Below are 25,588 nucleotides of genomic sequence, written 5' to 3' on the forward strand. Positions count from 1 at the left end.
AGTTGGTGGGGGCAACCAGCCCATGGCAGAGGGTTGGGACTGGATGGGCTTTAAGTCACTTCCAACTCAAGCCATTCTGTGATGATTCTATGGTGATGTTTGATGGTTGCGTTGCCCTCTGGTCCATCTCAGTGCTCTGTATCTCACCCAGCTGACACCACTTCTTCAACGAGCAGCAGGTGGCCCGGTATCAGAGCTGGCTGGTCCCTATTTCTCCTTCACTGCATCTCCTTCACTCATCCCCTCTTCTCTACCTACCTCTCCAACAGCAGTGCCTCAGGCTGCCTTTATTCTCCTCTCGGCCCTGAGGAGGGGACATCCCCTAGCACAGCTGTCACCAGACCTGGAGCAGAGCAGGGACCCTCAACCACCGATGGACAACCCCAGAGGGACAACCATATGCGCCAGGCTGGGGATGTGGGTAAGCAGGCGATGTGGGATGTGGGTACATGAAGGTGAAGCGTGCTGGGGGGCACTGTGGGGCTGAGGTTCTGCTCAGGGTCAGTCCTTCTTGAAGGGCGGGCTGTAGAGGTTGGCATAGTAGGCCCGGCTGTACATGGCCTCGGGGCTGAAGCGGTAGGAGCCCTCGCTCACACGCCGGCTGTAGGGCGCGAAGGCCGATTTCCGTGGCACAGCTTCAGGCTCCAGGGCTGAGCTGCGGTACAGATTGCTGCGTATGAACAGCGGGTCCTCCAGGCCCAGGAAGGACAGCGGGTGGTGGCCGCGGTACATCCGCCAGTCACCCCTCAGCTGGGCCTTCTCCTCGGCGCTGCTGCCCTCCGACTTGCTCTCCTCTTCCTTCTGCTCGGCCTCAGGGCCTGGCTTGCTGCCCCGCGCTGCCGCCTCATCCTTGGACTGCCTGCGGAGCTGAGGGCTGGGCTGAGCACTGGGCTCCCCCTGGGGAGACTTTGGGGACTGGTGGTTTGTGCCCATGGGGGACTTCAGAGCAGGGAATGGGAGGCTGCAGAACAGCCCCGGGGGAGAGCAGGAGGGAGGAGGGAGGGAGGGAGAGAGGGTGTGTGGTCCCAGCATGAACCTTTTCCTCCCCCTTATGCAGGGAGTGGACCAAAGGGGTTTTGCTGGAGGTAGGTGGGACCCGAACCCCGCATGTCCCCAAGGTGCTGGGATGCACTCACCGGCACATAGCTGTACAGGCTGCCCAGCAGGTGCTTAGGGGCACTTATGAGCGTCCCTCCCAGAGCATCCACTGTCTCCATGGCCCTGGACAGCCTGCGGGGTGTGAACAGGATCAATCCCTCCGCCGCATCCCAGGCCACAGCGGGGACCTTCTTCACAGTGGAGATGCCAGAGGCACAGGCACTCTGCAGGTTGTGAGCCATGCTGCCCACCAGCCCGAAGCCATCCCCTGCCTGCAGGCAGAAAATGCCATCATTTAAGGCAGCCCCCCGCCCAGCCCTCTGGGACCTCACGTTTCTGCTGTAAGTGAAGGTGAAGGGCATTGACCCCAACCTGCAGCTTTCTGTCCCTGTGTCCCAGAAGAGCTGCTACCTCCAAGGTAAGTCCTCCAGCCTGTGTGCTGTCAGCAGGGCCCCCCCAGGCCTCCATATCCCCACCCAGGGTCCTCCTGTTCACTGCTGGGACCACAGTGGGAGTATGTTTTGTGTTGAGACCCCAGATCAACAACTGTGAGCTAGGTGCTGATTTGGAAATTGGAGTACTGCCTGGCCCAGGGGCTGCTGCAGCCCTGTTTGGGAATTCAGGGCTTTTTCTCCTAAGGAGGACTGAGCAAGAGTTGCTGGTTGCTGGGTCCTTTGGTTTGCATTCAGCCCCTGGGAGAATGCCAGAAGGGAAGTGCCTTGATTTGGCTTGTTGGAGAAGAGAATGAGAACATGGTGGGACCAAGATGACTCCATCTCACCTTCATTTTCCCCTACCTCACCAGCATGGCTGCTCTTCTTGTCCTCCTTCTTCTCTGCTTTCTCCTGCTTCTGCTCCGGCACCCTGCTCTGCCTCCAGCTGCCTGCGGTGCTCTGCCTCTCACCATGGCTCTGTGGCACCACAGGCTGGCTCGGCTTGACCAGACTGCCCTGCAGGGGGGACAGAAACCAGTGCTTGGGGTGAGTCCCAGGTCTGAGGGCTTTGGGACAGGCTGGGACTCACCAGGATGGGGATCCAGACGACCAGTTCCTGCCCTTTGGCTTTGGCGCGCTGGAGGTTCTGGGCGGTGTGATAGTAAGCGCGGTGGGAGGCAGTGCTGACCAGGGCTCCGATCCGGCCCAGGGTGCTGGGTGCACTGCTGGGGGCACTGGGGGCACTGTGAGCCCTGTAAGTCCTGGACTGCTGCTGTGAGACCTTTGCTGCTGGCCTACGGGTCTGCTTGGGCTTCAGATCTAAAGGCAGAACAGCACAGGAGGAATGTGGGACGTTACAGCATGATGGGATGGCCCTGCACCAAGATCCTCCTCTTTCTACCTGCACCCCATCAACAAGACCCCACCTCCATGGGACCAGCCTTGGGTGATTCCTCCACCCCAGCAGACCCCTGCCTTACCAGGACACCCCGAGGTGATCTTGGCACCAGTACTACCTGCTTCCTCCTCCTCTTCCGGCAACAGGTATTCCATCAGCTTCTCCAGCCCATCCAGAGCTGTGTCCATCCCGGCAGCTGCCATCTGGCTCACTGAGTTGCTCCTCGTGTACCTTGCTGTGGTCTCCACGGTGCTCTTGGTGGTCTCATAGCCCTCCACTGCCAGCCCCAGGATCTTGTCCATAGAGTTGCCAATGGTGCTCTTGGCACATTGGATGGGGGTGGAGATAGTGTCTTTCACTTTGGAGGCAAGCTGTAGGCAGAGAGACGGAGAAAAGAGCCCTTCTGATGTGCTCTGGATGGCACGGGGCAGCTGGAGAGACTGTGGGCTGCACAAGAAGACATCCCCTAGAGCAGCAGAACAATTTCCTATAGACTGGGCTGGAGGTAGCCAGCCATACAGGACATTGCTGGCCTATATTGAGGAGCAATCCAACTACACCTGTGGCCAAGTCCTTGCTTTGAGGTGCTCTATGGAAGCCCTTTGCCATCACTGGTGACCAGGTGGGAAGCAAAACTAGGATCTGGCCCAGAGGAGAAGTACTGTGGGCTCTCCAGGAGGGTCTAGAGGGTCCCAGAGGCTTTCCCACCCATGACTTACCTTGTCAACAGGATACTGAAGGGCTGGGATCTTCTCCTCCAGGTGGTCCAAGCCCCGACATGCCAAATTGTTGGCCATTGAGACTGCCGTGGGCAAAAGCATGAGAACAAGGTGGAGATTAAGGCTGGGGGCTGTGCCACTGGTGGGTACCCCGCCACATCCCTCCTGATGGACTCACACTGGGGCTCCAGCCTGCGCACCACAGGCTCCACGCTCCACATGGCCAAAGCGCTGGCACCCTTCACACCCTGCTCATAGACCTCACACACCGAGGCCACAATTGGGTGGACCTCTTTGGTGCTGGTGTAGGTCCGCTGCAAGCTTTCGCAGGTTGAGCTCACCACCGGCAGCTGCAGGACCCGCTGCAGCACGTTCTCCTGTGCATCAGATGGGGACCAGTTAGGGGCCAGCCAGCAGCCACTGCTCAAGAAAAGCTGAGTCTGGCTTCGTGGCCCGACTGGTCTGTGAATCTGCATGTTCAATGAGGAAAATACACCTCCTGCTAATTTCATCTTGACATGGAGCCAGCTGACCCAGAAAGCACATGGATAAGTGACCCTAGTGGCTGTAGCTGTGCTCCCAGCTGTACATTGCTGGTCCACCATGGGGACAAAGATGAAAGATAGGTACTGCTGATACAGTGCTGAAGGCTCCTATCAGATCAAGGTTATCTTTGTTGATTCTCAGTTATTTAATTGCAGGTATGTCAATGGTCGTACTTTGATGGCTGCTCTGTATTATTACAAGCAAAGATAACACACAATACAGCAAGGTATGAGCTATTCCCCTCCTCTGCCCTTTCCCTCTCCCCACACTCACCTTGGCCCTTCCATTCTGCAAAGGCTGATTCTTCTTTGCCGTCATTGTGCCACGTCCTCCTGCAAAGCAAAGTGCAGAGCTGCAGACTGTGCGGTGAGGTCTGAGCTGGGCTGCGGCTCAAAGCATGATGTGCAGGGGTTGGGCTGGGCCACACAGCTCCCTTGGGTGCTGTGCTTATGGCATTGCCCAAGCTTCGACTTTTTACCAGTTAAACTCTAGAGCAAATGCTCCCCACGCTTTTCTGCTAGAGCTCCTCAGCAATCCGCCCTCACTCGGGTCCTGTGCCTGGGGTGTGTGGTGTTGGGGCACTACTACCCCCAGGCTCCACCTCTGGGCTGGGCTGGGGGGACGTGCGTTGCTGGGGAAACTGGGCAAACAGCTCCCCAAAGGTTTTCATCTTGTGGGATGGATGGCTGCAAAATCATCCCCGTGTGTCAAATGAGGAGATGATGAATGCAAAAGAGATTAAGACCTGTCTTTGTTTGTGCAGCGCTGTGGCAGTGCACCAAGGCCAAGGGGAATAGAAAGTGTGGGTGTGCAGCTTGGGTTTGGTGCAGTACAGAGAAGGGAATTGAGGAAGGGATGGAAAAGTGGCTGTGGTGTAGCCAAGCAGCAGGACAGGAGGGTAAAAGACTGAGTGGGGATGAGCAGGAGCACTTTCCCTTACTGCCAACAAAGAAAGGGATTGTCAGCACAGGGAAAGCAGACCTGGCTGGATCCTTACTCACCTGGACCAGAAGGACAGGCATATGGGCAGTGTTCTGCAGGAAGAACAGGCTGCCTATGGAGGTGGTGGAGTCACCATCCCTGGAGGTGTTCAAGAACTGTGCGGATGAGGCACTGAGGGTTGTGCTCAGTGGGCACAGTAGGGGTGTGCTGGTGGTTGGACTGGGTGATCTTAGTGCTCCATGACTCCTGGAAGAGCCTGGGCTTACCCACAGCCCTGCATTAACGGGCTCACACCCAGGCAGAGGCACGTGGGTGTCTGTCAGGTTTTGGCACGGTGCTGCAGTGATTCAGGGTTCTCCAGACAGTGGGACAAAGGGCAGCAGCCTGCTCATGGGTCTGCTGTCTTGGCCATGGTGAAGGGGTATGATGCCAGAAGCAGTGCCAGCCTTCCCTCTGCCCAGTGAGATCAGGGATCAGCAGACCTCTGCCCTATTTGTGCCCATCCCCTCCCCTTCCTGTGGGGCACTGTCTTCCCAGGCAATCTCTTCAGTCACGATTTAATTCCCTTTTGTCACAACACATGTGTATTACCCCTTAGGTGGATTAGAGGCTAATTTATTGCCTTCCACTTGACAGCAAACCTTCCACACGTGCACCCTCCCTCAGTCACCTTTCCTCTACAAAACGGCTCATTTGATCCCTCCCTGGAGATGTTGGTTTTTAGACCTTTGGTCGCTCCTGATGCTCACCTGGGAATGCTGAGTGGCTCACCCTGCCTGAAATACCACACCAGGCAGTGGTAACATTAGGAAAGCCTCCTCTCTGAGTAGGTTACTTATCTCACTTACCATTCTGCTGTTAATTGCTGCTGTTATGAAATGCGTGTGTAAGAGCAGTCATTCAGAAGGAAAATCTTGCTAAATCATTGCTGTATGCAATGCTTTGTATATCGTTCAGGGGACAATATACATTTTGGAGCCTTCACCTTTGTAAAGCTCTTGCTGCAGGGGATAGGAGTAAGCAGTAAGCTACCAGCAAGAGCTCAGTGGCACTGGTTATCCCTTCTCCATCCCTCCCCACCTCAGCTGGAGATGCCATCCTCCGCTCTCTGCCCTTAATTCATCATTAAACATCTGTAACAACTCCAGAAATCTCAGTGATCCGACAGAGGACTCCTTCACAATCTCTTCTTTTCCCCACCCTCGAAGTCACACACAGATGCAGTGTCATACGCAGCAACGTTTATTGCTTGTGTTCAAACAGCTCACCTTATTCCAACTGTCGAATTAGAAACATACACATAAAAGGCACTGAAAGGATTTTCTCCATTCGATTGTAATTCCATGGTTTCAGTTACATTGCATTAAGGTACGTTAAACTGCTAGCCCTCAGCGGGGGAGCAGAAAGGCAGTACTAGTGCTTAACATCAAGTAAAGTTACTCCCGTATGCTTTGACCCGTGTTATGCCAAATGCAACAGGTTCCCTTACCCATGAACTGCATGGGAAAAAGAGGAATCAGCCTTCAAACCAACCTAAGATCTGTTTTGTACCCAAGAGGTCCCCTGAGAGGAATTCATAATGCAGCTTCTTGCAAGAAGATACGTTTTGTAGGCAAAGAGTGTCCAGGGCTCTGCTGACAGATCACCAACACTCCTCTCCTTTCCTTACTGGGTTGCTGACACTGCGATAATGGCCAAATCTGACCAAGAGGGGGATGGACCACACAGCGATGGGCCACACAGCGCCAGCAGCTCAAAGGCACGTGGAGTAAAGAAACAACAACATAAAACCCAACTCTTAAACAAATAGCAAGAAAAAACCCTTGAAGACAACACATCCATTAAGGCCTGACCTGCAGAGCGCTCTACTTTGAGTGGTATTCATTTCAATATTAAAAAGAAGAGCTGCTACAGGCCAAGTTTGTTCTTCAGACACACTTAATTACCCTGCTCAGCAACCTCTATTTTCAAACACTTCATTGGCAGCCTAACACTTCAGATTCAGAGTGGAAGTAATTCCAAGCACGACCACAATGTCTTTAGGTAAACTGGGGCACTGCATAACCATGCCTGCTCAGTTCCACAGCCTCTTCCTTTAATAAAGGAGACAAGCACCTTTTACTTTCTGTTTATAGAGTATTAGAAATAATAAGAGAATATGTTGGTCCGGGTTAGGATAATCTCTATTCTCATCTCCTGATGGATTAAACAAGCAGCCCCTGCAGTCAGAAAGCAACAGAACACACAGGCCTGGCTCTGGTGAAGAAAAGCAATCATTTTGTGTCCTATGCCATGTGCTAATTGCTCTCAGATGGTGTTAGAACTGATACTCTGCAAAGTCAGGAGCAACCAAGACAGCACATCATGTAAGCTGTTAGACTGCTGGGCACAGCAGTTCTCCTCTAACTGAGCTCACACTGCCAGGCAATCATTCCCAGTCAGAAGACTGAAGAGCAGTTATACAGTCGCAAGGGCAAACATAAGGCATTTTCAAATGGTAGAACCAGTGAGGGAACACACGACCAGCCCTGCTGTCATAATGGAAGGACAGAGAGGATCAGGAAGGAAAATCTGAAGCGTGAATGCCCAAATCCAGGTAGTAAGCTTCTCTTCTCAAAGTCATTCTGATATATGATCAAGTCAGACTCCGTTCCCTTCCCTCTGGGAGCTTACCCAACTGGAAAACACCCTTACAGCTTTTCTTACTTGATAAGCTCCAAAGTGGCCTTTTTGTCCCTGTATGCAGCTTCCAAAGCTCCTCATTACACTGGACTTTTTCAAGTAAAATTAAAACAGCAGAATAAGCTGCTTATCACATTGTCATTAATGTAAAAATGTTCCATGTAGAATCACAGGAATTAAGGTGTGGATGCAATGGGAAATGTAGTGCTTAGGACAGGTTCCAGATTCACAGCTTCACTGCACTCAGATCCCTTAGCAGCAATGAGACCAGCATTTCCCACTTGCATTTCTTCACCAAAACCTTCAGCCATAGCCTGTTGGAACAGTTAGTTGGTGGCCAAACCATCATGGCTTATATTATCAAAGGAAAAGAAGTTATTTATTTCTTGAGACAGAAGTTGGCACTCACCAAACTGTCGCTCCAGAGTCAGCAGTGCGTGTTCATGTTACATAGGGATCACTGAGAGGGCAGATGATACCAGTTTTCAGTTATCAAACCACTGCCTACAGAAATCAGGATCCAGCAATCCAGTCCTGTCAGAACACTCAGGCTTTACTTTAGGCCACCTAACCACAGTTCCTAGCTTTCCTGAACGTACTACAGAGAATTTGGCTATAGGAATCTTTGATTGCTGAATTCTTGCTTTCCTGTGTAAACATGATTAGTTATGAGTCATACACATACTACAGTACTCTAGGCAGCTATTTCATAGAGCTGTATTAAAATATAGGATCATTAGTATTTCCTTATCTAGCAGCCATGTTCCAAGTCCTCTTTCTGTCTGTGCAATGTTACTCTCCCTTCTTCCATCTTTGCTCTGTTGAGCACCAAACTCATCTGCAAAGACACGGGGAAGGACAAAGGGCAGAAGTCGCTGATTTGGGGGGAAAAAAAACTCATCTTGAGGTTAAAGTAAGACATCTTCATTTTTAAAGTGCCACGTGGAGAATAAAGACCTGTCAGAGGATGAAAGCTGTCTCGCTGTGCAATGAGCAGTTCCTCTTACATCACTCTTTCAGCTTCAGATGTGGGCTCGCTAGAGTGAGGATCCCCACCAGAGAGGAGAGGAGCCCACAGAAACCAACCACGCCTGGATTGGTTTTGTAGATCCCCAGTGTGTCCAGAGGACCTGTGAGATCACAGAGGTTCTTCACAATGTCTAGCAGCAGAGGAGGATGACTTCTGAGTATCTGAAACAGCAGGAAGAGAAAACCATGCAAGCCGTTACACTTGGAAGAGCTTAGACGCTGATGCTGTTCATCCCAGAAACAGTTCTCCTTCATCTTTTCTTCCTGTGTGGCTTGTTCCAGCCTCCACAAGACCTCATACCAATCCCTGGCCAGGCTCATCAGCAGTGAGAAGTAGTAGCACTTGGTAGCCCAGTTCTGCCACTTTGCCTTATTGAAATCAGACTGGAGTCCAACACTCTTCAACCACAGCACCGTGTCGCAGAAGAAGTACAGAGCACGGCTCAGGTTGGAGCCTGTCAGGCAGATACGAGGAAGCACTTCGGGAAGCTCTGTAGTTTTCTTGGCTGCTACCAAGGCATGCACCACATTGCCCAGCCGGAACACTGCAAGAAATGCCACAAAGGTCAGAATGGCCACTGCAGGGACACAGCTCCGCGCACAGCTCAGAATGGCACTGCCCCACGTGCACATCTCAGGAACATAACAGGCTTTGGGCACTTGTATGTTTAAACAACTCCTGCCTTAAGGAACATTGTGAAATTGTGCTTCCTGAGCCATGAGTTTGTCACATAGTTCCCTGCAAACAGGAGCAGTATGTTCCATTTCAAGCCATACCACGGGGCAAGCTGGGTTTCATCCCTCGTGCACGTTGGGTTTCACCCCATGAATGTTAATACAATAGTATGCAAAATACTTGTTATAACCTGCCGCACTACAGCGCTGGCAGATGTGGGCAGCACCCAAGGGTTAGTGGAACTGCAAGGCTCTGAATTTAGGCCTGACTGTCTATTAGAGATTTGTTTTGCAAGAGAACCGATTAAGCAAGAGAATTACAGCTACGCTGATACTCTCTCCTAGAAATTACGATCCTCCAGACGTAATTGCAACAATAAAACTAACCTATGGCAACGTATTAAGTTTGTGTATTTCCCTCTGGAAGTTGTTCCGGAGTTGAGCAATTGACAAGTAGGTGTAAGGTCAGCCTGAAAGCAAACTACAGCACGAGCGTAAGGGGAGCAAATGGGACACGGGATGGAGGGCTGCATTCAAGTTAGAGCGTGAGGAAAGTGCATGACTGAGCTCTCAGAAGCTATAAATGTCATTCTGGCCCTATTGATTCCGGCTGGTTAATACACTAAAGGGGGTTATGCGGCCCAAAGGAAGCCCCCGAGGTCAGGAGCTATTTGGATGGATGGAGCACATGGGGAAGGACCCCTCTGCACAGCGGTACTTACTTTTACGGCCAGAGCTCATGCTGGATTCCAGCCGCTTGAGTTTCAGCACCAGCTTCTCGTTATCAGCCTTACGCTCTATGACATAGCTAAGCAACATGCATGTGTACTGAGCGGCTCTGGAATGAGAAACGAGGAAAACGGCACACGGGTGAAAGGAGGACAATCCGCAGGGGGGGCAGAAGAGGAGCAGAGCGGCGGTGGGAGCCGGGGGGGGGGGGGAAGATGGGAACGGGGAGGGGAGGGCTGGGAGCTGCGGGGGCAGAAAGCGACTGAGAGCCCCGAGGGAGCCGCACTCACCGGAAGATCCTCTCCCTGCCCTGGCTGCGGTTAGTGAACTCCACGAAGCCCTGCATGGCGGAGGCAGCTGGGCACCCCGGGAGGTGCTCGGCTGCTCCGCTCTGCTCCGCCCCGCCCCCGTCTCACGGCGGAACCCTCCGCTCCGGAGCGTGTTTCCGGCCGGGCGGCGCCGCGCCGTTGCCATGGCGAGCGGTACACAGCAGGGCGGGGGCGGGATGTGTCACCGCTAAAAGGGTCCGCCCGCCCGGAAACACCGCGTGGGGATATCGGCTTTTGGGGCAGGCGGTTGCGTTCATTTGTGGCCTTTTGCCTTTCGGTTGGGTTTATTCACTGCGAAGGTCCCTTTTCCTTCCTTTCCTCTTTGCTCTCTTTCTATTTATTTCCTCTCTCCTTTCATCTCCTTTCTTTCTTTTTGATGTGTAGCCCCCAATATCCGTGTGGTTGATGTCCCCCATGATGGCTAATGCACCCAACGAGCAGAAACGAGCTGTATCTAATAGGTCTGCCTACCCTGCAAGGAACCCCGTTCCCACTCGGAGCTGATGGATCACCTTCCTCTTTTCCCCCATTACCTCAAGAATGCTGATAGCGTGCGGCTCCTCCTCCTGCATCTCCTCTGGTGCCCACATCCGTGCTGTGCTTTGCTTCTGGGTAGGCAGGGGGCTGGCTGTGCACGTCGGGCAGCATCTCCCGATGACTCTTCTGCCATCTGAGCGGGTCTGGAAGAGGAAGGGGAGGATTTCCTCCTGCGGGATCCCAACCGGTTGCGTGATGCTGCAGCCGGGCAGCAGAGTGGTGCTGTTGGTCTCCGATGGTCGTTGAGAGAAGGGAGGCACTCCAAGGAGCACAAAAAATGGAAGGTCTGTCCCACCAAACGCTGAGTCCCAGGCTCAGAGCAGCTCAGAGCGAGGAGGGCACTAATCAGCTGAGCAGTGTTTTTAGAGAGTATCTGCTGAATTGAGTTTACATCCCTCCATCCATCACCTTCCTCGGAACACGCCACCACCACCCCACTCATTCGCTGCAGTTTCTCAGGTTGCCTGACAGGTTCTGCTTCTCACTCATCTATCACACCTCTCTGAAAAGAGACAAGCAGATGCTAAACAGCACTGAATTCACCTTCTGCTTTTCTGCCTGGCTCCGCCCTTGCTTGCTCAGGAGAACGTAATTAGTAGCATACAAATGAGTGAGCACAGTGTTGTGTTATGGTGAATAACCCTGTTATTATTATAAGAGAAAAGGGCTGCTCCTGGAGCCACAGGGCTGTTTGGAGCAGAAGTTCTGCCTGTCTCATCTGTTCCCTGCCCAGAGAGGTATTGGGGTCATGGTCCCTGGTGGTATTCAAGAGCCATGGGGATGTGGCACTGAGGGACGTGGTCAATGGCATGGTAGGGGTGGGCTGATGGTTGGGTTTGCAGGTGTTTTCCAACCTAGGAAGCTGTGTCTGCTGCTAGTTGGCTGTACTTATCTTTTCCCTTTCTTGGTAGGTAACTGGGACAGCCAATTGCCTGCCAGTGTCTGGAAAATACATCTTTGTTGGTCTGTGCATGGGTCTGGCTGCCTTCGGGATGTTTGACTGTAAGCAGGTCAGTGCTTGGGATGCAGTCAAGACGTTGGTTTGTGCCATCAGCTCCTCAGATGTAGGGAATGAGTGCCACACTGCACAGGCTGTGGATGAAATGGGTGAGCAGGACATGGGTTTCCCCACCATGACTGGTGGGTAGCTGTGCTCTGGAGCTGAAGAGTTGGCAGCTACTTTATGGAAGAGTGCTAAACTAGGAGTGTGAGCATGGCTGACAGGTTTCCTAGAAAGCCCTGCAGAGAAAGGTGTTAGATAACAAGTTGTAGGGTGATAGAGTGGCCCTAGGGCCTTGGGATTAGAAAAGGGTGTGGGTTAGGTGTCCTGTATGGAACAGCAATGGTAGATGTGGAGCTGAGGATGAAAGTGCAATATAGTTTAGGAATACATTGGACCAGACAGAAAAAAGCATTGCTAAGTGTGACCTCTTGCCTCTGCTGTGTTTCAGTGTCTGTAATTGCACGGTCCTGTGGCAAATTGGTTTGTTTCTTGATTCTGTCATTTCTGGCAGAGGTAGCTTTCAGACTCTATTATCCATCATTGTGTACAATCGAGTGCTTTCTGGTGTTGACATAAGGAAGCCAATGAAAGTTTATTGCTGGAAGCAGTGGGATATACTTCCACGTGCCCAGGAAAGAAATATAGCCCTGTTCACACCCCAGCACATTATAACAGCCCTCTCTTGAGAGCATGGCTGCCACCTGTTCACTTCTGCTACTTCTGTATTTCCATTGCAGGGCTTGTTTGGCTCTTATGCCCTCACAAGGAAAGCTTCCTGCTCATTACAATCCTAAACACGGTGGTAAGTACCAAGTCTGTTACCATCATCATAGCATGGCTTGGGTTGGAAGGGACCTCAAAAGCACCCGGTTTCAACCCCTGTGCTTCAGGCAGAGTTGCCAACCATTAGACACTGGTCAAGGGCAGGAAAATAATGTCATGAAGAGCACAAACTGCCCATGACAGAATTTCCCGAGCTCAGCAGAGAGTCTATTCGCTGAGCCAGGAACACGCAGGTAGTTTTGTGATGTGACATAAGCTCTCTGAGTACCAAACTCATTTCTGAATGCCAGCATCCCAGCGATGTATTGCAGCAAAAGCAGCTGCTGGAGGTCCTTGATACCTTCCATACAGGGCCAAAGGAATGAGCCTGTCTTTAGAATAGTCTCAGGGAAGTGACTTCCACTGCTTTTCAAATATTCCAAGCAGTCCAGGTTCCCAGGAGCTCTGTTTCTAGTCTTCCCCATTCTTCTTCCAGCTTAAAGAATTGCTTCAGCCATTCCTTGTCCTCTCCAACAGGCCTGGTGTGGATCAGCACTGATCCCAAAAGTTGGCTGACTACTGGTCAGTGCAGTTCCTAGTGCCAGAAGGCTCTGTGAAGCAGCTTTCCTTCCCGTGGTTCTCATGGGGACATCTGGATGTTGAGCTGGAGGCTGCTTGCTTGAGAGACCTTGCTTCCAGTTGCTCAACAAGGTTTCCCAATACAAGCAGCTCAAAAGTTTGGCTGGAGGTCTGCAAATTGCCTAAGGATTCCTGGCTGAAGGAGACAGGAAAGAGTTCAGGGGCCACAGCAAGGCTGGCTTTCAGGGAGAGGAGGGCAAGCTGGATATCTGCAGTACAAAATGGTTCCTCACTCTCTGTGCTATTTCTTCTTACACCCTCTTGCCTACAGGTCTTTCCCCAAGCCTTGCTCTTGCAGGAATTGACAGCAAGATACAGGCTGAACGAGTCTGGCAGCCCAGGGGGATGTGCCTCTGCAGCTGCTCCAGCCACCCAGTCCACATTGCACAAGGCCTTTTTGCTATTGGGACATGCGTACTCTCCCAGGACATGCTTTCCAACAGGATTCCTTTGGTCCCAGGGCCAGCATTCCTGCTGCCCCTCCTTGAAACTGCCAGCTCCTTTCCCAGCAGCATTGCTCCATCCGAGGAGGCCCTGTGCAAGGGTATTTTCAGAGCTTCTCCCTTGTGTCACTCAGGGTAAGTGAAGGAGCAAGCAGGGAATCAGACCTGGTACCTCCACTGAAGAGTCTCATCCTGGCAGGGACAGTGACTTGGGTTCATGTTTTAGATTGCCTCTGAAAGGAGCCCGGTGGGTTCATGGCTGAATCTACCCTGGCCCAGGGAGCTTGTTGGAACTGATCACTGCCACTTCTGTCCTTGGGCAGAGAAGTCTGGAGCAGCACAGAGATGGTTCTGCAGAGGTGGTTACTGGCCTTGGTGAACATGCTGGGCCAATCTGGGGAATTTTAAATGCTGAGTCAGTGCTGAGCCTCCCCCTGTGTCACTTTCACCCTGTTGGGTTTCACCTCCTCTACCCATGTATCTGAGTTCCCACCTCCTCCTTCTCAGACATGGTAGATTATTTAGCCAGACCTTTTCTGTTTAGCTGAGTCCTTGTTGCGTGTTAGTGTGTGGGTGGTGGTGGTGGGGATACAGCAGTGGAGGTCCCTTTAGGGTCCCCAGTCTCCCATTCCCAGCAAAGCATGCCTATGAGCTGAAGTCCTGGGCTCTCTGAAGTCAAACCTTTTCTTGCACTCACCCTGCAACCTTTAGTCCTGCTTCTGCTTTATTTTTTGTTGAGTCTTCATTATTCTGTTGCAGGAGTCTCCCACGTCTGCAGACAAAGCTGATGTAAAGCTGAATCTCCCAGTGCTGCTGCTGAAAGTGAAGCCATCCAAACCTATTACAGGTCAGAAGCTTTTTCTGTACTTGGAACACATGGGTGGCAAAAAAATCACGGCCCTTAAGTCTACAGAACAGTTTCTGTAATGTCCTCCCTTATCCCTCCCTGTCCTGTCTTTGTGATTACTTGTAATCCTGTAGTGGGAGCTGCTTGTTGCCCAACCATCTCATGTGTCACTTTCATTAGCACAAAATACTTCACTGTGTCTGGAATCAGATGTCACGTGTCTTTGGCTTCATTGCCACCAGAAAGAGAGGAAACTGCTTCCTAGATTTTTGCAACCTGACAGCACCCTTATCTTATCTCTTTGATCCTGGATTCATAAGAATGTTGTCTTTTACAGAGAGGATGGGGAGGGAGCTGATCTTGTACTGAGATGATGTCAAAATGCCTCAGAAAGACAAGGTGAGCTGGGTCCTCAGATGACTTCTCCTAATTTCTCCCTTCAAATACTGGAAAATGGGCTAGCAATATGGAAAGTCCCTGGTGTATGTTCTTAATGTTGGACTACTTCTATCAGGAAAATGCACTGTGGTCCTTTTCAGGACAATGCCTCCCTGAAGATGGGATAGTAAATGTGCATCTGGGTTCTTCCCAGTCTCCATAGTGTCTGTTTCTCTTAGTGTTGTGACTCTTCTCTTTGTGTTTCTGATCTAGGAACAAACTTCCAAAGCTCTTCGGATGCCTTGAAGAAAGTGGATGATGGCAGCATGCTGGGTTTGGGCACAGTCACCTGATTGAGGACTCCCAGAGGAAAAAGCAGGAGGCAATTTTCCACAGCACTTATCAGGGGTATCCAGAGGTCAAGGGTGAGAATGAGGACAAGGATGAAATCCCCAGGTGAGAGGGAGTCCCAGTCATCATTCAGTTCCACGAAACTTCATGTGGGATGTGTGAAGTGCGGATGGAAGCTTCTGACTTGGTTCTGCTGCTTTCATCTGAACGTTTCAGGACAGAGGATTAACATCATGCCAGATCCCGTTGCAGTGCTACCTACTTATCAAGGCCTTTCTTTTACATGTATTTCTTCCTTCCTTACTCAGACGTGCTTCTGTTCATTTTCTCCTGCCCAGCTGGATCCTGTAGATGGGATCCAAATGGGCTAAAAGTTGTTGACATGTGAAGTATGTCACTGTGTAACACTGGGCTCCAGTTAGAAATCAATGATTCTGGGTTAAGTTGACTCTGTAAATTCCATCTTTCAAAACAAAAAGTCTGGCTTAAACTATCAACCCTATGCCAGCATGGAGTCAAAGAAACTTTGCTCCTTGGTTTAAAATTAATGAGAGAGCAGATAGGCGAGGGAGGGTTTGTTGTGTTCTTGTTTGTGGGAGCAGTTCCTATAAATCCTGCCAGCAAAACTATGAGAGCTCTAACAAAAGTTTTCTGATGGGGTTCTGGTGTCCTGAACTGTTCCTTTCTTCATTCCCTGATCTCCTTCCCACATTTATTGTCCCCTTCTGCATACCAGATGTTCCAGCTGGCACCAGTGTGCACTTGGGATGGGAAGCACAACCTCTGCTTCTATTTACTTAATCGATCCTTCAGGGAGAAAGTGGGTAAGAACTTCTTGCTTTCCCTCACAGAGCACAGAGTGGGAGTGTTCAGTGGACAGTCACTGTCACTCAGGCAGACCAGAAATGAGGAACAAGGAGGAGAGCAAATCTGAAGAGTCTTTTTAATGCCTCCCCAGGTGAGCTGCTGTTTGTGACTGCCATTCTAGAGCAACATCTCATCCGTTGCATCCATTTTCTGCAGAGTTTTGATCCCAGCCCCGAAATCCAGAGGTTATGCCAGAACTGCAGGTATTCCTGCTCCAGGGCTGATGTTCAGCCGGATGGGCTCTGTCAGGTACCCAAGGGCACTTCTTTCTCATCCTGTCTGTCCTTGACTGAGTAATTTCTACCTGGAAGACAGACTAAGCAATTCCTGCCATCTTTCTATCAGCTCTATTGCTCTGGGGACTGCGGTTCCCTGCTTGCATGGCAGACAGGGACTTACATCTCCAGCATCATTCCCAGACAGATTTTGGGGGCTCTTACCCAGATGGAAGCAGGTTTTGTTTCCACAGGGAAGGGGATTGGCTGGAACCTCACACCAGCCCCTTTGCCACATATTGCCACTGTCATTATTGCAACCTGCTGGGACACAAGACATGTCAAGCAGCGGCATATCCTGAGTCAGGTGAATGTCTGAGAGGGGGGAGCACGGATTCTCACAGCATGACCTCATGGGTTAATCTACAGGAGTTGCTCAGGCCTGACTGGCTGTTATGTATTGGTAAATCTCTGTTAACAGTCCTCCACTGTTGTTGTCTCTGACCAAGAGATGAGCAGCAGCAGCAGGCAGATGCATTGGCACAGAGCAGAGCCAGTCTCGGCACCATCTTTCTCACTTCAACTCCTTCCCACTAAAGGAGGCTTTCCCAGAGCCTGATTGCCTTTCAAGTCCTTAGAGAACCTGCCATTGAGAGATGTAACGTTTTCTTAAGTGATTTGTATGTGCAGAGATAAGTAAGGTAAGTGCATTATTGCAAGCTGTGGTGCCATGTCCATGCAAGTTCTCACCTTGGAGCTTCTGGGCTCTTCTGTGCTCTGTGACACAGGCATCTGTCTGCATAAGGTTGATGTTCAACTAAGTGCACGCCTGCCAGTGACCCAGAACATGTGTCCCTTCCTCCTCTCCTTTCTGTCCTGCCTAAGATAACTCACAGCTGTAAGTCTGGTTTCCTGGGGCAGGCCCCTCATTCCAGGTAAAAAGAGCATACTGGTTCTAGTTGAATTCGTGCAACATAAGTTATAGTGCAAGACTGTCAGATAACAACACTTGCTTAACTGCCTGCCTCTTCGTTTGGTCCCCACAGCCAGGCAGAGCTGGGATCTCTTTGTACCACGCTGCTCTCCACCATTCCTGGGTCAATTCGATACTTCAGTAGGTTTGAGTTGTGGGTTTTTGGTTCGAGGGGCACCCTCGTGCCGGGCGCTGAGCTCAGCGGGTGCACTGAGTTCATGCTGTCACTAGATGGCAGTGTGATATCTCTTATTGGGTCACTTCTTCCTTGAATTCTTTACCCGGAGCCAGATCCACATCAATAACATCCTGTTCATTCTTATCACTAAGCTTTAATTTTCCAGACTGAAGTGGAACAGACAGGCACAGGTATGACCTCACAGCACTTACTACCTGGAAGGCTTCCCTAGATCCTTGTATCCAGAGTGAATCCTGTGGTGTTATCTGGTCAGTTAGGGGCACAGAACTTTCATCCCATGCCACCAGCTCTGTTCTTCAATCTTAAGAAGCTGGAAAGGAAGCTCTGTCTGCATTATGCCAGCAGAACGGGGAGAATGGCAGGGGCTGTGCTAACACTCTTTTTACCAGACTCCAGTTTTCTGTCCTTGATGCTGGGGCTCATCTCTATGGCTTGTCTACTGCTTTACCAGGTAGGTGGGCAGGCAGCATCCTTGTGCTAAGACTTAGTCTTTTCAATCCAGGCAGCGGATCAGCCATAAAGATGTGCATCTCCAGAGCACAGCAGGGCAGTGACACTGCGGAGTGACTCAGGCCTCAGTTTGGCCAAACCCATGGGTCAGAGGCCATAGAAAGGTGAACCAGGTGAACCATCCCTCTGTATTTTCGGGTCTGTAACTGTGTGGCAGCACCTTGATGGCTGCTCAGCTGGGGGCTGACAGCAGAACTGCATTTTTGCCACTGGGAATCTTTGTTTCTTATGGCAGCCAAAGGGAACTTGAGGGGATTTAGGAGAGGAGACTGAAAACAGGCATTTCAAGCATCTACAAAACATATTTGCCTGGCTCCTGGCACTGCAGAGCTGTGACATTACAGCCACCACCTCAGGAGGGGCTGTGTTAGTGTATGTAAGAAAGATTTATATCAATACCACGAGAAAGCTTCGGTCTCTTTACAGCTGATCATGCTTCCAGGGTGACTGTCTAATCCACAAAGAATGTACCGAAGCTGCCAGCAACCATTTCTATGTGCATGGCTGAGCTGTATTTTTTCCATGTCTCCTGCTGGTGACTCCCCCGAAGGAGTCACCTCCCAAGGTCCCATTTTGGATTCTCATAGCAAATAGTCTTATTTTGCACTGAGTTTTAGTGACAGATCTCATCTCTTCTGGATGTAAAGTCAACCAGTCCGGTGCAGAGGTAGGAAACAGAAGCATTCCAGTTGTTATGTAGTTTCCTATACAAGTTGTTTGAATGTAAGCCTTCCTATCTGCTGCCTTGCTGAAGGGTTTTCAGAGCCCCATTAAGGCCCTTTGTGCTGCCATTTTCCGTCTGCCACAGCTTACAGCTCATCCGATTGTTATGGATATCGATACTGGGCTGGGTGAGCACTTGCCATCTGCTACAGTGCAACGCCAGGCTGGTAAGTTCCAACCACCACCAGTGTCTAAGCTGAGCCACCTGGTTTAGCACTGAAGTGAACAAGGAGCAGTCCATCTTTTTCTCTGCTCTTGCTGTGGTGGCAATAACAGCTGAATTATTTTGTTTCTGTGGCAGTTTAAGAAACAATGGACCTTCTGCCATATCTGGGCATGGGGGATTGCTCTGGGCAGGCTTTTCCATTTTACAGACAAAGAGCACAATGGGCTGCTCCAACAGCTCATTCTTACTGTTTGCACAGGTGTGAAGGGCTCGGGGACCTGAGCCCTCTAATCACACCCCATCTGCTGCCTGCCCGGAATCAGGACAGGGCTTTCCCAGCATCTGTAGGAGAGGCAGGGCAGGATCCATTAAGCAGCAAGAAGTGCCGTGCATCCACCAGTTTGTTTGCAGTTGGACGTTGCTCTAAAACCCTAATCGTGCTTGGCCAAGATAACCAGGAGCTGGCAGGCTGCACAGAGAAAGGAAAACAACAAGCAGCTGCGGGAGGCTGATGAAGAGCCTTTGTTTTTCCTCATGACTTCAGCGGGGGACCGTTTGTTTCCTGCTTCTTTGGAGGGATACAATTGGTATGATTGGGGCACTGGTGTGTGTTGGTGATGGAGCTGTTTGCTGAGCTCGTGGCACGTTCTGCAGAGGATCAGGGGCACCTGCTGGCCTCTTCCAACAAGGATGCCTCTGTCAGTTCTTTTGTCATTCCCTTTGCTCTGTGAGCCTCACACAACTGTAGATCTGAGGCAATTTGGGCTGTTTCGCTGCTGGAAACTATAGAAAAGCTTCCAGAGGTATCGTAAAGATGACCATCAAAGGATGAAACATCGTTTTCCCCGGGCCAAGTGGCAAGATGAGAGGTACTACAGTCAGGCTCTGTGTTTAAGAAAGGAAAAACAATCGCAGCTGGTGTACGGTGTGCACGAGGAAGAGGGCTGGGATCCACAGAGAGGCGCTGGAGCAGCGCTGCTCAGCACAGCCTGCCTGCTGCCCAGCTGGGTGGAGATGGTGTCTGGGGGAGAGGAGCTGCTCTTAATCTCTCTAAATGATCTGCTGTTCTCTGCAAGAGCCAAATGTCAGCTTACTTCTTCGCATGTGTTGTGGAAGCAAAGGAAATTAGGCTGATCTGATAAGATTCTGCCACTCCTGAGGGCCAGCAAAGGTTCAGGCTGTTGAGGTGAGCCCTGTTGGTAGGGTTGGAAGGAGTGTGGTCCTGGGTACGTGTGTTCCTTGCACCTATGTTGGCAGTCCGTATCTCACCCAACACCTTGCTAACATGCAACTTGAAGCCATCCTGAGGAGGAATGTGCAAAGGGCTTTGTGTCCTGACTGGGGTGAGCTGTGTCACTGCTGGGACTGGAGCAGAGCAGAGCCAGCAATGCTTGTTCTGCTCCTTCTGGATGTAGGGGCAGCTCTAGCTCCTAGATATAGGGGAGCCAGGTACTGCATCCTTGTCACTTCTGTTCTTCGAGACTAGGCTATAGCTGGAGCTGTGCTGTTGGGCCAAACTACACAGATTAACTCTTGAATTTTCCCTAGTGCTTTGTGCCAGGCTTTTCAGTCTAGTTTAATTCTGGTTTCCTGCAAACCCCTTCCAGTTGTCCCAGTTTGTGGTTGCATGGTGGTTCTTGTACTGCTCTGTCTGGGACCCAGTACAGTATTTCACATACTGTCAGTCTCTCCTGGGGCACAGAGAGTCTGGCTTCACTGCCCTTTATGCTTGATACTGGCTAGGATGGGAAGTCAGCTGTGTTTCTGAGGCCAAAATGAGGAGGAAGTTGGCTAAGAGTGTCAGAGAGGAGATGTGCATGATTACTGGGTGATGCAGCTTTCTGGCTATAGCCCTGCAGGTTTCCAGGCACCTTATGGGGTGGGGACAGTCAGAGTTGTGCCAAGTGCAGGGCTGTGCTGTGCACACAGCAGTAGCAGAGGATTTGTCATCACCAGAGCCTGGCCCTCCTGTGACACACATCTCTGTGCTGACATGTGCTGGCTCAGCCCCAGGGAAGTCCATGCTCTAAGAGGAGGGGAAGGCCAATGACTCACATCACCATGAAGCATCTGCAAGGCAAATTGGCCTGGGCTGCAAAGGGTGAGATGCTTCTCTTTCTCCCAGCTCTCCAGTAGGGTTAGGGGCTGAGGGTCAGCCCAGCTGAGCAAACAGCAGTTCCTGTGTGTGCAGGCTCAGGTTGTTGTTCCAGGGCCAAGGGAGAGGGAATAAGTGAGCAATGTGAGGGGGTGTGGGGAGGAAATGGAGCTCTGCAGGGGGAGAAAAACAAGTCCTGTGCTGAGCTATGAGGAAAAAACATTAATTAGGTGAAGAGGATGAACCTGCCAGTCTGCAATCCTCACCTAACCACCAATTATAGTGTAATATGGTTCTGTCATGCAGAGTAAACACAACATAAAGGATGCTTCCGAGTTAATTCCAGTTTGAAACACAGCGATCACTTAAAACATCTGGTACCCCAGTTTTAGACTGTCTGTCGTGGACTCCATTGCAGCCTGTGATAAGCTGTCCCAGTTGCTGATCTACCTCTATTGCCCAAAGCTGCGCCCCATTCTAACCTGAGTAGGTGACATTCCAGCTTCCAAGGTGTAAAGCAGGTGTAGGGGAGAAAAGGAGGAAGCCCAGAGTCAATTTGCTTTGCTGTAATCACTTTAATCAGTGGTTTTCAGGAGCAAGTTGTATTTTTCTTCAGCGCACGTTACCACTGTTGTAAATCATTGTTCCTCGGGGATCAGAGGGACTGAGGTTATTTACTTGTGTGAACCAGAGCGCATAGACAGAGACTTACACAGTTCCTTTACAAAATGAATCGAACCTAATGCTTTCCTCTGTAAATTCTCCACCTCTTATGGGAATGGTTGAAATCCAGATCTGGACTTCACGTTGCTTCCCTCTCTGACCACACACCGAACCTTCCAGATCTGGCAAGAAGACACGGAGCCCACTTTGGCCACCTGCTCTGCATGTGGATTTCCATTTAAGTCGGCCTCAACAACTCTTTCTCTTATCACATCCTGCAGTTAGGAGGTACTAGGAAGGCACTGAGCTAACAGAACAGACACACAATCAAATATAACGAATTGCTGGTGAAAAAAGCAGCCAAGCAATGCCTTCAGCTTCGGCAGCTCCAAAGAGACGTTCCCTCCCCCCACAAAGTGGATCAGGCTCTGTTATGAATTCCTAAAGCCTCTTTAGAGAATTTAAATGCAGCGTCCATGTGGAAGCTGTGGACTCACGTAACATTCTAGCAGTAATATTTTCCCAAGGATGAACTGATCCCGAACAGAATGGCCACTGAAGTGCATTTCAATGGGAGGGATTTCAAGTCAGCAAAGGAGCTTATGGTTATATAAGGAAGGTGAGTGTAACCTGTCAGAAAGTTGCGTTTCCCCAAGAAGTTTGAAAGAACCTTGTGGAGATGCTGTCAACTTTTGAGTACAAATCCAGTGTTTTTGCTTGCCTTCCTTATCTAATTAAAGGCGCAGGGTGAAGAATAAGGACCTGAAGGAAGCACTCATTTCAGCCCTCTTCTTGGTTTCAGTGCCCCCTCATTGCCATCAGGCTGATCATTTGTGCTAATGTCCTCATCTCTGGTGAACAATATTGCTGCTGTGTTTAATATGAGAGGGCTATTACAGTATTATGCAGAATGAGCCGTCACCATTATAGGTCGCTTTGCATTTCAAAGCTAGTTTTAATTAAATCTGCCCATAACTTTGGAGGTCTTTGCCTCCTGGAGTGGAAGCAGAGGAACAAAGTGCTCAGGTGGTTACACCTAATGGCACAACTCATTATCAGAAGGGAGGAGCTGGCCTTGCTGGCAGCCCAGTGCTGTAGCCAGATTCCAGCCAGGCTCCCAAGTCATTAGGACAGTGAGGTGTTGGATGGGGGTGGCGGGTGCCCCAGCCATGGGTCACCCAAGGTCAGTCTGGACATGGCTCTGAGTACCTTATCAGTTGTATGTGTCCCCGTTCAGTGCAGGGGTGTTGGACCAGATGATCTTTAAAAGCCCTTTCCAAGTCAAATGATTCTGTGATTCTATGAATCTCGCCTGGCAAAAGTATGCTGTGAATATCCTGCACTGATGTCAGCCAATGGGCCATTTCCCCACCTCAGGTAGTGATGGGTTTCTTCTGTTCACCATCACTGCCCATGCACTTGTGGCTGTAATTGCTACCTGCAGGAGCAAAGAACCCCAGATTTACCCTAACAGGAGATTTAGACTCAGATTTGCAGCATATCCTGGAGCACTACCAAGCCATCCATGCCTTGGCCGTAATGATAAGGTTAGAGGCCTTTGTAAGCAGCCCTGTGTATTTTGGCTTTATTTTGGTACCCAACCAGTTCATAGTGAATCAGAATTAGCACCATAATACACGAATAAGCCCATCTTATTTGTTTGAGAAAATACAGGCAGGAGATGATGGGATGTATGCGTGATATTTCCTCTTAATGGTGCCTTGAAACCATTTTTTCTCAGTCTGGATCTTCAGTCTTGTTTTCCTTAATAGCCACTGCTTTCATTCTGTTCTCCTTCCTCGGCCTTAAAAGTTATTTACAAGGTACTTCTGAGAGGGGTGATTTTTTGGCTGCTCTGATTCTTGGTTTGTTTTTGTCTCATCACATTGCTTGCTGACCTGCAAACAGCGGCCAAATCAAACTGAAATTAAAAAGGTGGTGGAATATGCCCCAGTCTCTCCTCAATCAATACCAGCCTAAATTACTGCAAACCTGGAGCCATGGTGCACGTAATACATCATTTTGTAACCCCATAAATTGCTTTTAGCCAGTCTCTTCTGATTCCTTCTTAATGGCCTTTCAGCTAAGATCAAGTGTAGCATCAGTTTCGCATCAGCTGTGTGCCCTGCCTGGGGACCGTCATGTTGGCGCTGGGATGATCTCAGCCAAATTGCTGTAATTCCTCAGTGCTGGTCATTTCTGAGTTGCCTTTCTACAGCGAATGGCATTCACAGAGGCTGTAGTTGCCTGCCACAGACCTTCACATCCTACTCAGGAATGGCTTCTTGCTCTTCTCTTTCTTGTTTTAATAAAGCAAGTAAGAGAAGATGTAGGATTTGGGATTTAACCACTGGGTTACATGGCTCTAAGGTACTTCCTATGGCTTTTTTTTGGCCAAATGGTGCAGTTCCCCAATGGGAACCAACCTGCCCTGAAGTCACAGTCCCACAGTTATCTGCCCCAAAGATCTTTCTGCATGTGTCTGACTGGAAAGAGAAGTCAGCTGGAGGCTGGCTACACCATATACTCCCAGCATGAGTTAAAAACTGTCATACACAAATATTTTCCTCTAATTTAAGTAACATTCGTCTTGGGCTTGACCTGAGGGACAGATGCAAGGGAACAGGTAAACGTTTGGCCATGAGTTTTTGGAAGCCCAGGAAGAACTCATCTCCATCTCTTCATCTTGTGCCACCCATTTCCCCTCTTTCACCTTCCCTGAGCTGCAGCATCATGAAACGAGAATGAGGGCAGTGCTGCAGATGTTTCAACTGCTCAGAGATGGCCAAAGATGAAATTTCCCCCCCAGAGAATCAAATAACCCCCCCCCAGAAATACCAAATACCCCTTCCTTCTACCTTCATAGGGAAAAACATCCAAGGTGACGCCCAGAGGCTGCTGCCTACCCTCGACTGGCTTTAAGTGGATTGGCACACAACTCTTTGCGATGCTCAAGTGGTGCTGTCCTGGCTGCTTCCAGGATCAGTACCACTTCTGCATGTTATTCCCCACTTACAGCCTTATAGCTCCTCAGATCTGTAAGGAGAGAAGGCACACATCCACCTGCAGAACCTGTAGGTGGGCAGCCCTCAATGCCTTTCTATACCTCTATGGGAGATCACAGTATTTAAGTTTCTGTTAATAATAATAATAATAATAAAACTACCCTCTTAATTAATAGAGCCTGTAATAGCCGCTGTGGCATAACAGCAAAACGTGACGAGAGGAATTACTTCTGCAGAAACCTAATAATGAACGTGTGTGCAGATCACAGCGCTGATAGGCGCAATGTACTGCATCTGGTTTCAATTTGCATTTCTGACCTTTTGTTGGAAATGAATTTTAATAGGCAATTGACTTAAATCATCGGTATGTGTTCAAATCAATATCGGAACGTGACGGCTAAGTGGTTAAAATAATTGAGGTGTGTGAAAGGGTTGGGAAAAGATTTTTAGATTCAGATCGGAATGAAAGCTTTATAGAGATCCGATCTCAGCTCCACGGCTGCGTTATCCATGTCTACAGACACATCCTATTTGAAGAGGAACGTGTGTCCTTTGCTGGCCCTGATGTCTTCTGCCCTTCTCTCTCCCATGAAGCAACACTGCTTTGCTGTGCAAGTCACACATTTCTTCCCTGAGAAACGCATACAGGAGGTGAAATCCATCAAGGGATGGAACCCATTGTTGTTTTGCAGGGCAGAAAGCAGTGTGGATGAAAACACACTTGAAACCCCTACGGAGCTCAGTGACAGCTTTTACATAGCGAAGAAATTGAGGTTTCAAGCCTTTTTATTTTTCTGCTGCAAAAGAAGAAAAGTGTATGTAAAAAACCAGGTGTTTTACAAAACCACTCACCTTGCTCTGTCAGAAACACAAGTTTTCTTTAGAGAAAATTGTTTGGTGGGACCCAGATCTCCTTCTATTGCCTGGGAGGAGCTGGCTTGCACGAGGCCCGGCATCGTTACTTCAACACACCGTTCTTTTCCAGCTCTAGGAGCCTGGAGTAAAGATCTTCAACTCATTGGATATTTCAGCATCTTGTTGCACACACCAGTTATTACCATACCATCCTTCCCAGCAGGCAGATCCAGCCTGCAAAGCACAGAGATCAAGGCCACTTTGGGGAAAACCTAA

At 50.1% G+C, this 25,588-nt stretch overlaps 3 protein-coding genes across 3 annotated transcripts; 1 reads left to right on the plus strand and 2 right to left on the minus strand.

The window, feature by feature from the left end:
• Window positions 1-407: 407 nt before the first annotated feature.
• On the minus strand, window positions 408-4,013 carry PLIN1 (perilipin 1). The gene is made up of 8 exons (XM_072345389.1): window positions 3,969-4,013; window positions 3,328-3,526; window positions 3,150-3,232; window positions 2,549-2,801; window positions 2,122-2,351; window positions 1,896-2,048; window positions 1,137-1,370; window positions 408-867 (listed from the first exon to the last, which is right to left on the minus strand). Exons 1-8 carry the CDS (start codon window positions 4,011-4,013, stop codon window positions 502-504), a joined length of 1,563 nt encoding a protein of 520 aa, XP_072201490.1. The 3' UTR covers window positions 408-501.
• A 1,849-nt stretch (window positions 4,014-5,862) lies between these two features.
• Window positions 5,863-10,174, minus strand: PEX11A (peroxisomal biogenesis factor 11 alpha). Its single transcript, XM_072345542.1, has 3 exons — window positions 10,043-10,174; window positions 9,746-9,861; window positions 5,863-8,893 (listed from the first exon to the last, which is right to left on the minus strand). The coding sequence occupies exons 1-3, from the start codon at window positions 10,096-10,098 to the stop codon at window positions 8,328-8,330; spliced, it is 738 nt and encodes a 245-aa protein (XP_072201643.1). The 5' UTR covers window positions 10,099-10,174; the 3' UTR covers window positions 5,863-8,327.
• A 50-nt stretch (window positions 10,175-10,224) lies between these two features.
• WDR93 (WD repeat domain 93) lies at window positions 10,225-16,819 on the plus strand. The gene is given in 18 exon segments (XM_072345718.1): window positions 10,225-10,234; window positions 10,757-10,902; window positions 11,530-11,725; window positions 12,359-12,423; window positions 12,921-12,925; window positions 13,113-13,236; window positions 13,789-13,827; window positions 14,225-14,312; window positions 14,964-15,029; window positions 15,032-15,146; window positions 15,350-15,388; window positions 15,644-15,803; window positions 15,805-15,908; window positions 15,980-16,111; window positions 16,633-16,697; window positions 16,700-16,738; window positions 16,741-16,770; window positions 16,773-16,819. Coding segments are annotated over 18 exon segments (1,470 nt in total).
• Window positions 16,820-25,588: the final 8,769 nt, after the last annotated feature.

This window comes from Excalfactoria chinensis, chromosome 10 (assembly GCF_039878825.1).
Source record: "Excalfactoria chinensis isolate bCotChi1 chromosome 10, bCotChi1.hap2, whole genome shotgun sequence".
NCBI lineage: Eukaryota > Metazoa > Chordata > Aves > Galliformes > Phasianidae > Excalfactoria > Excalfactoria chinensis.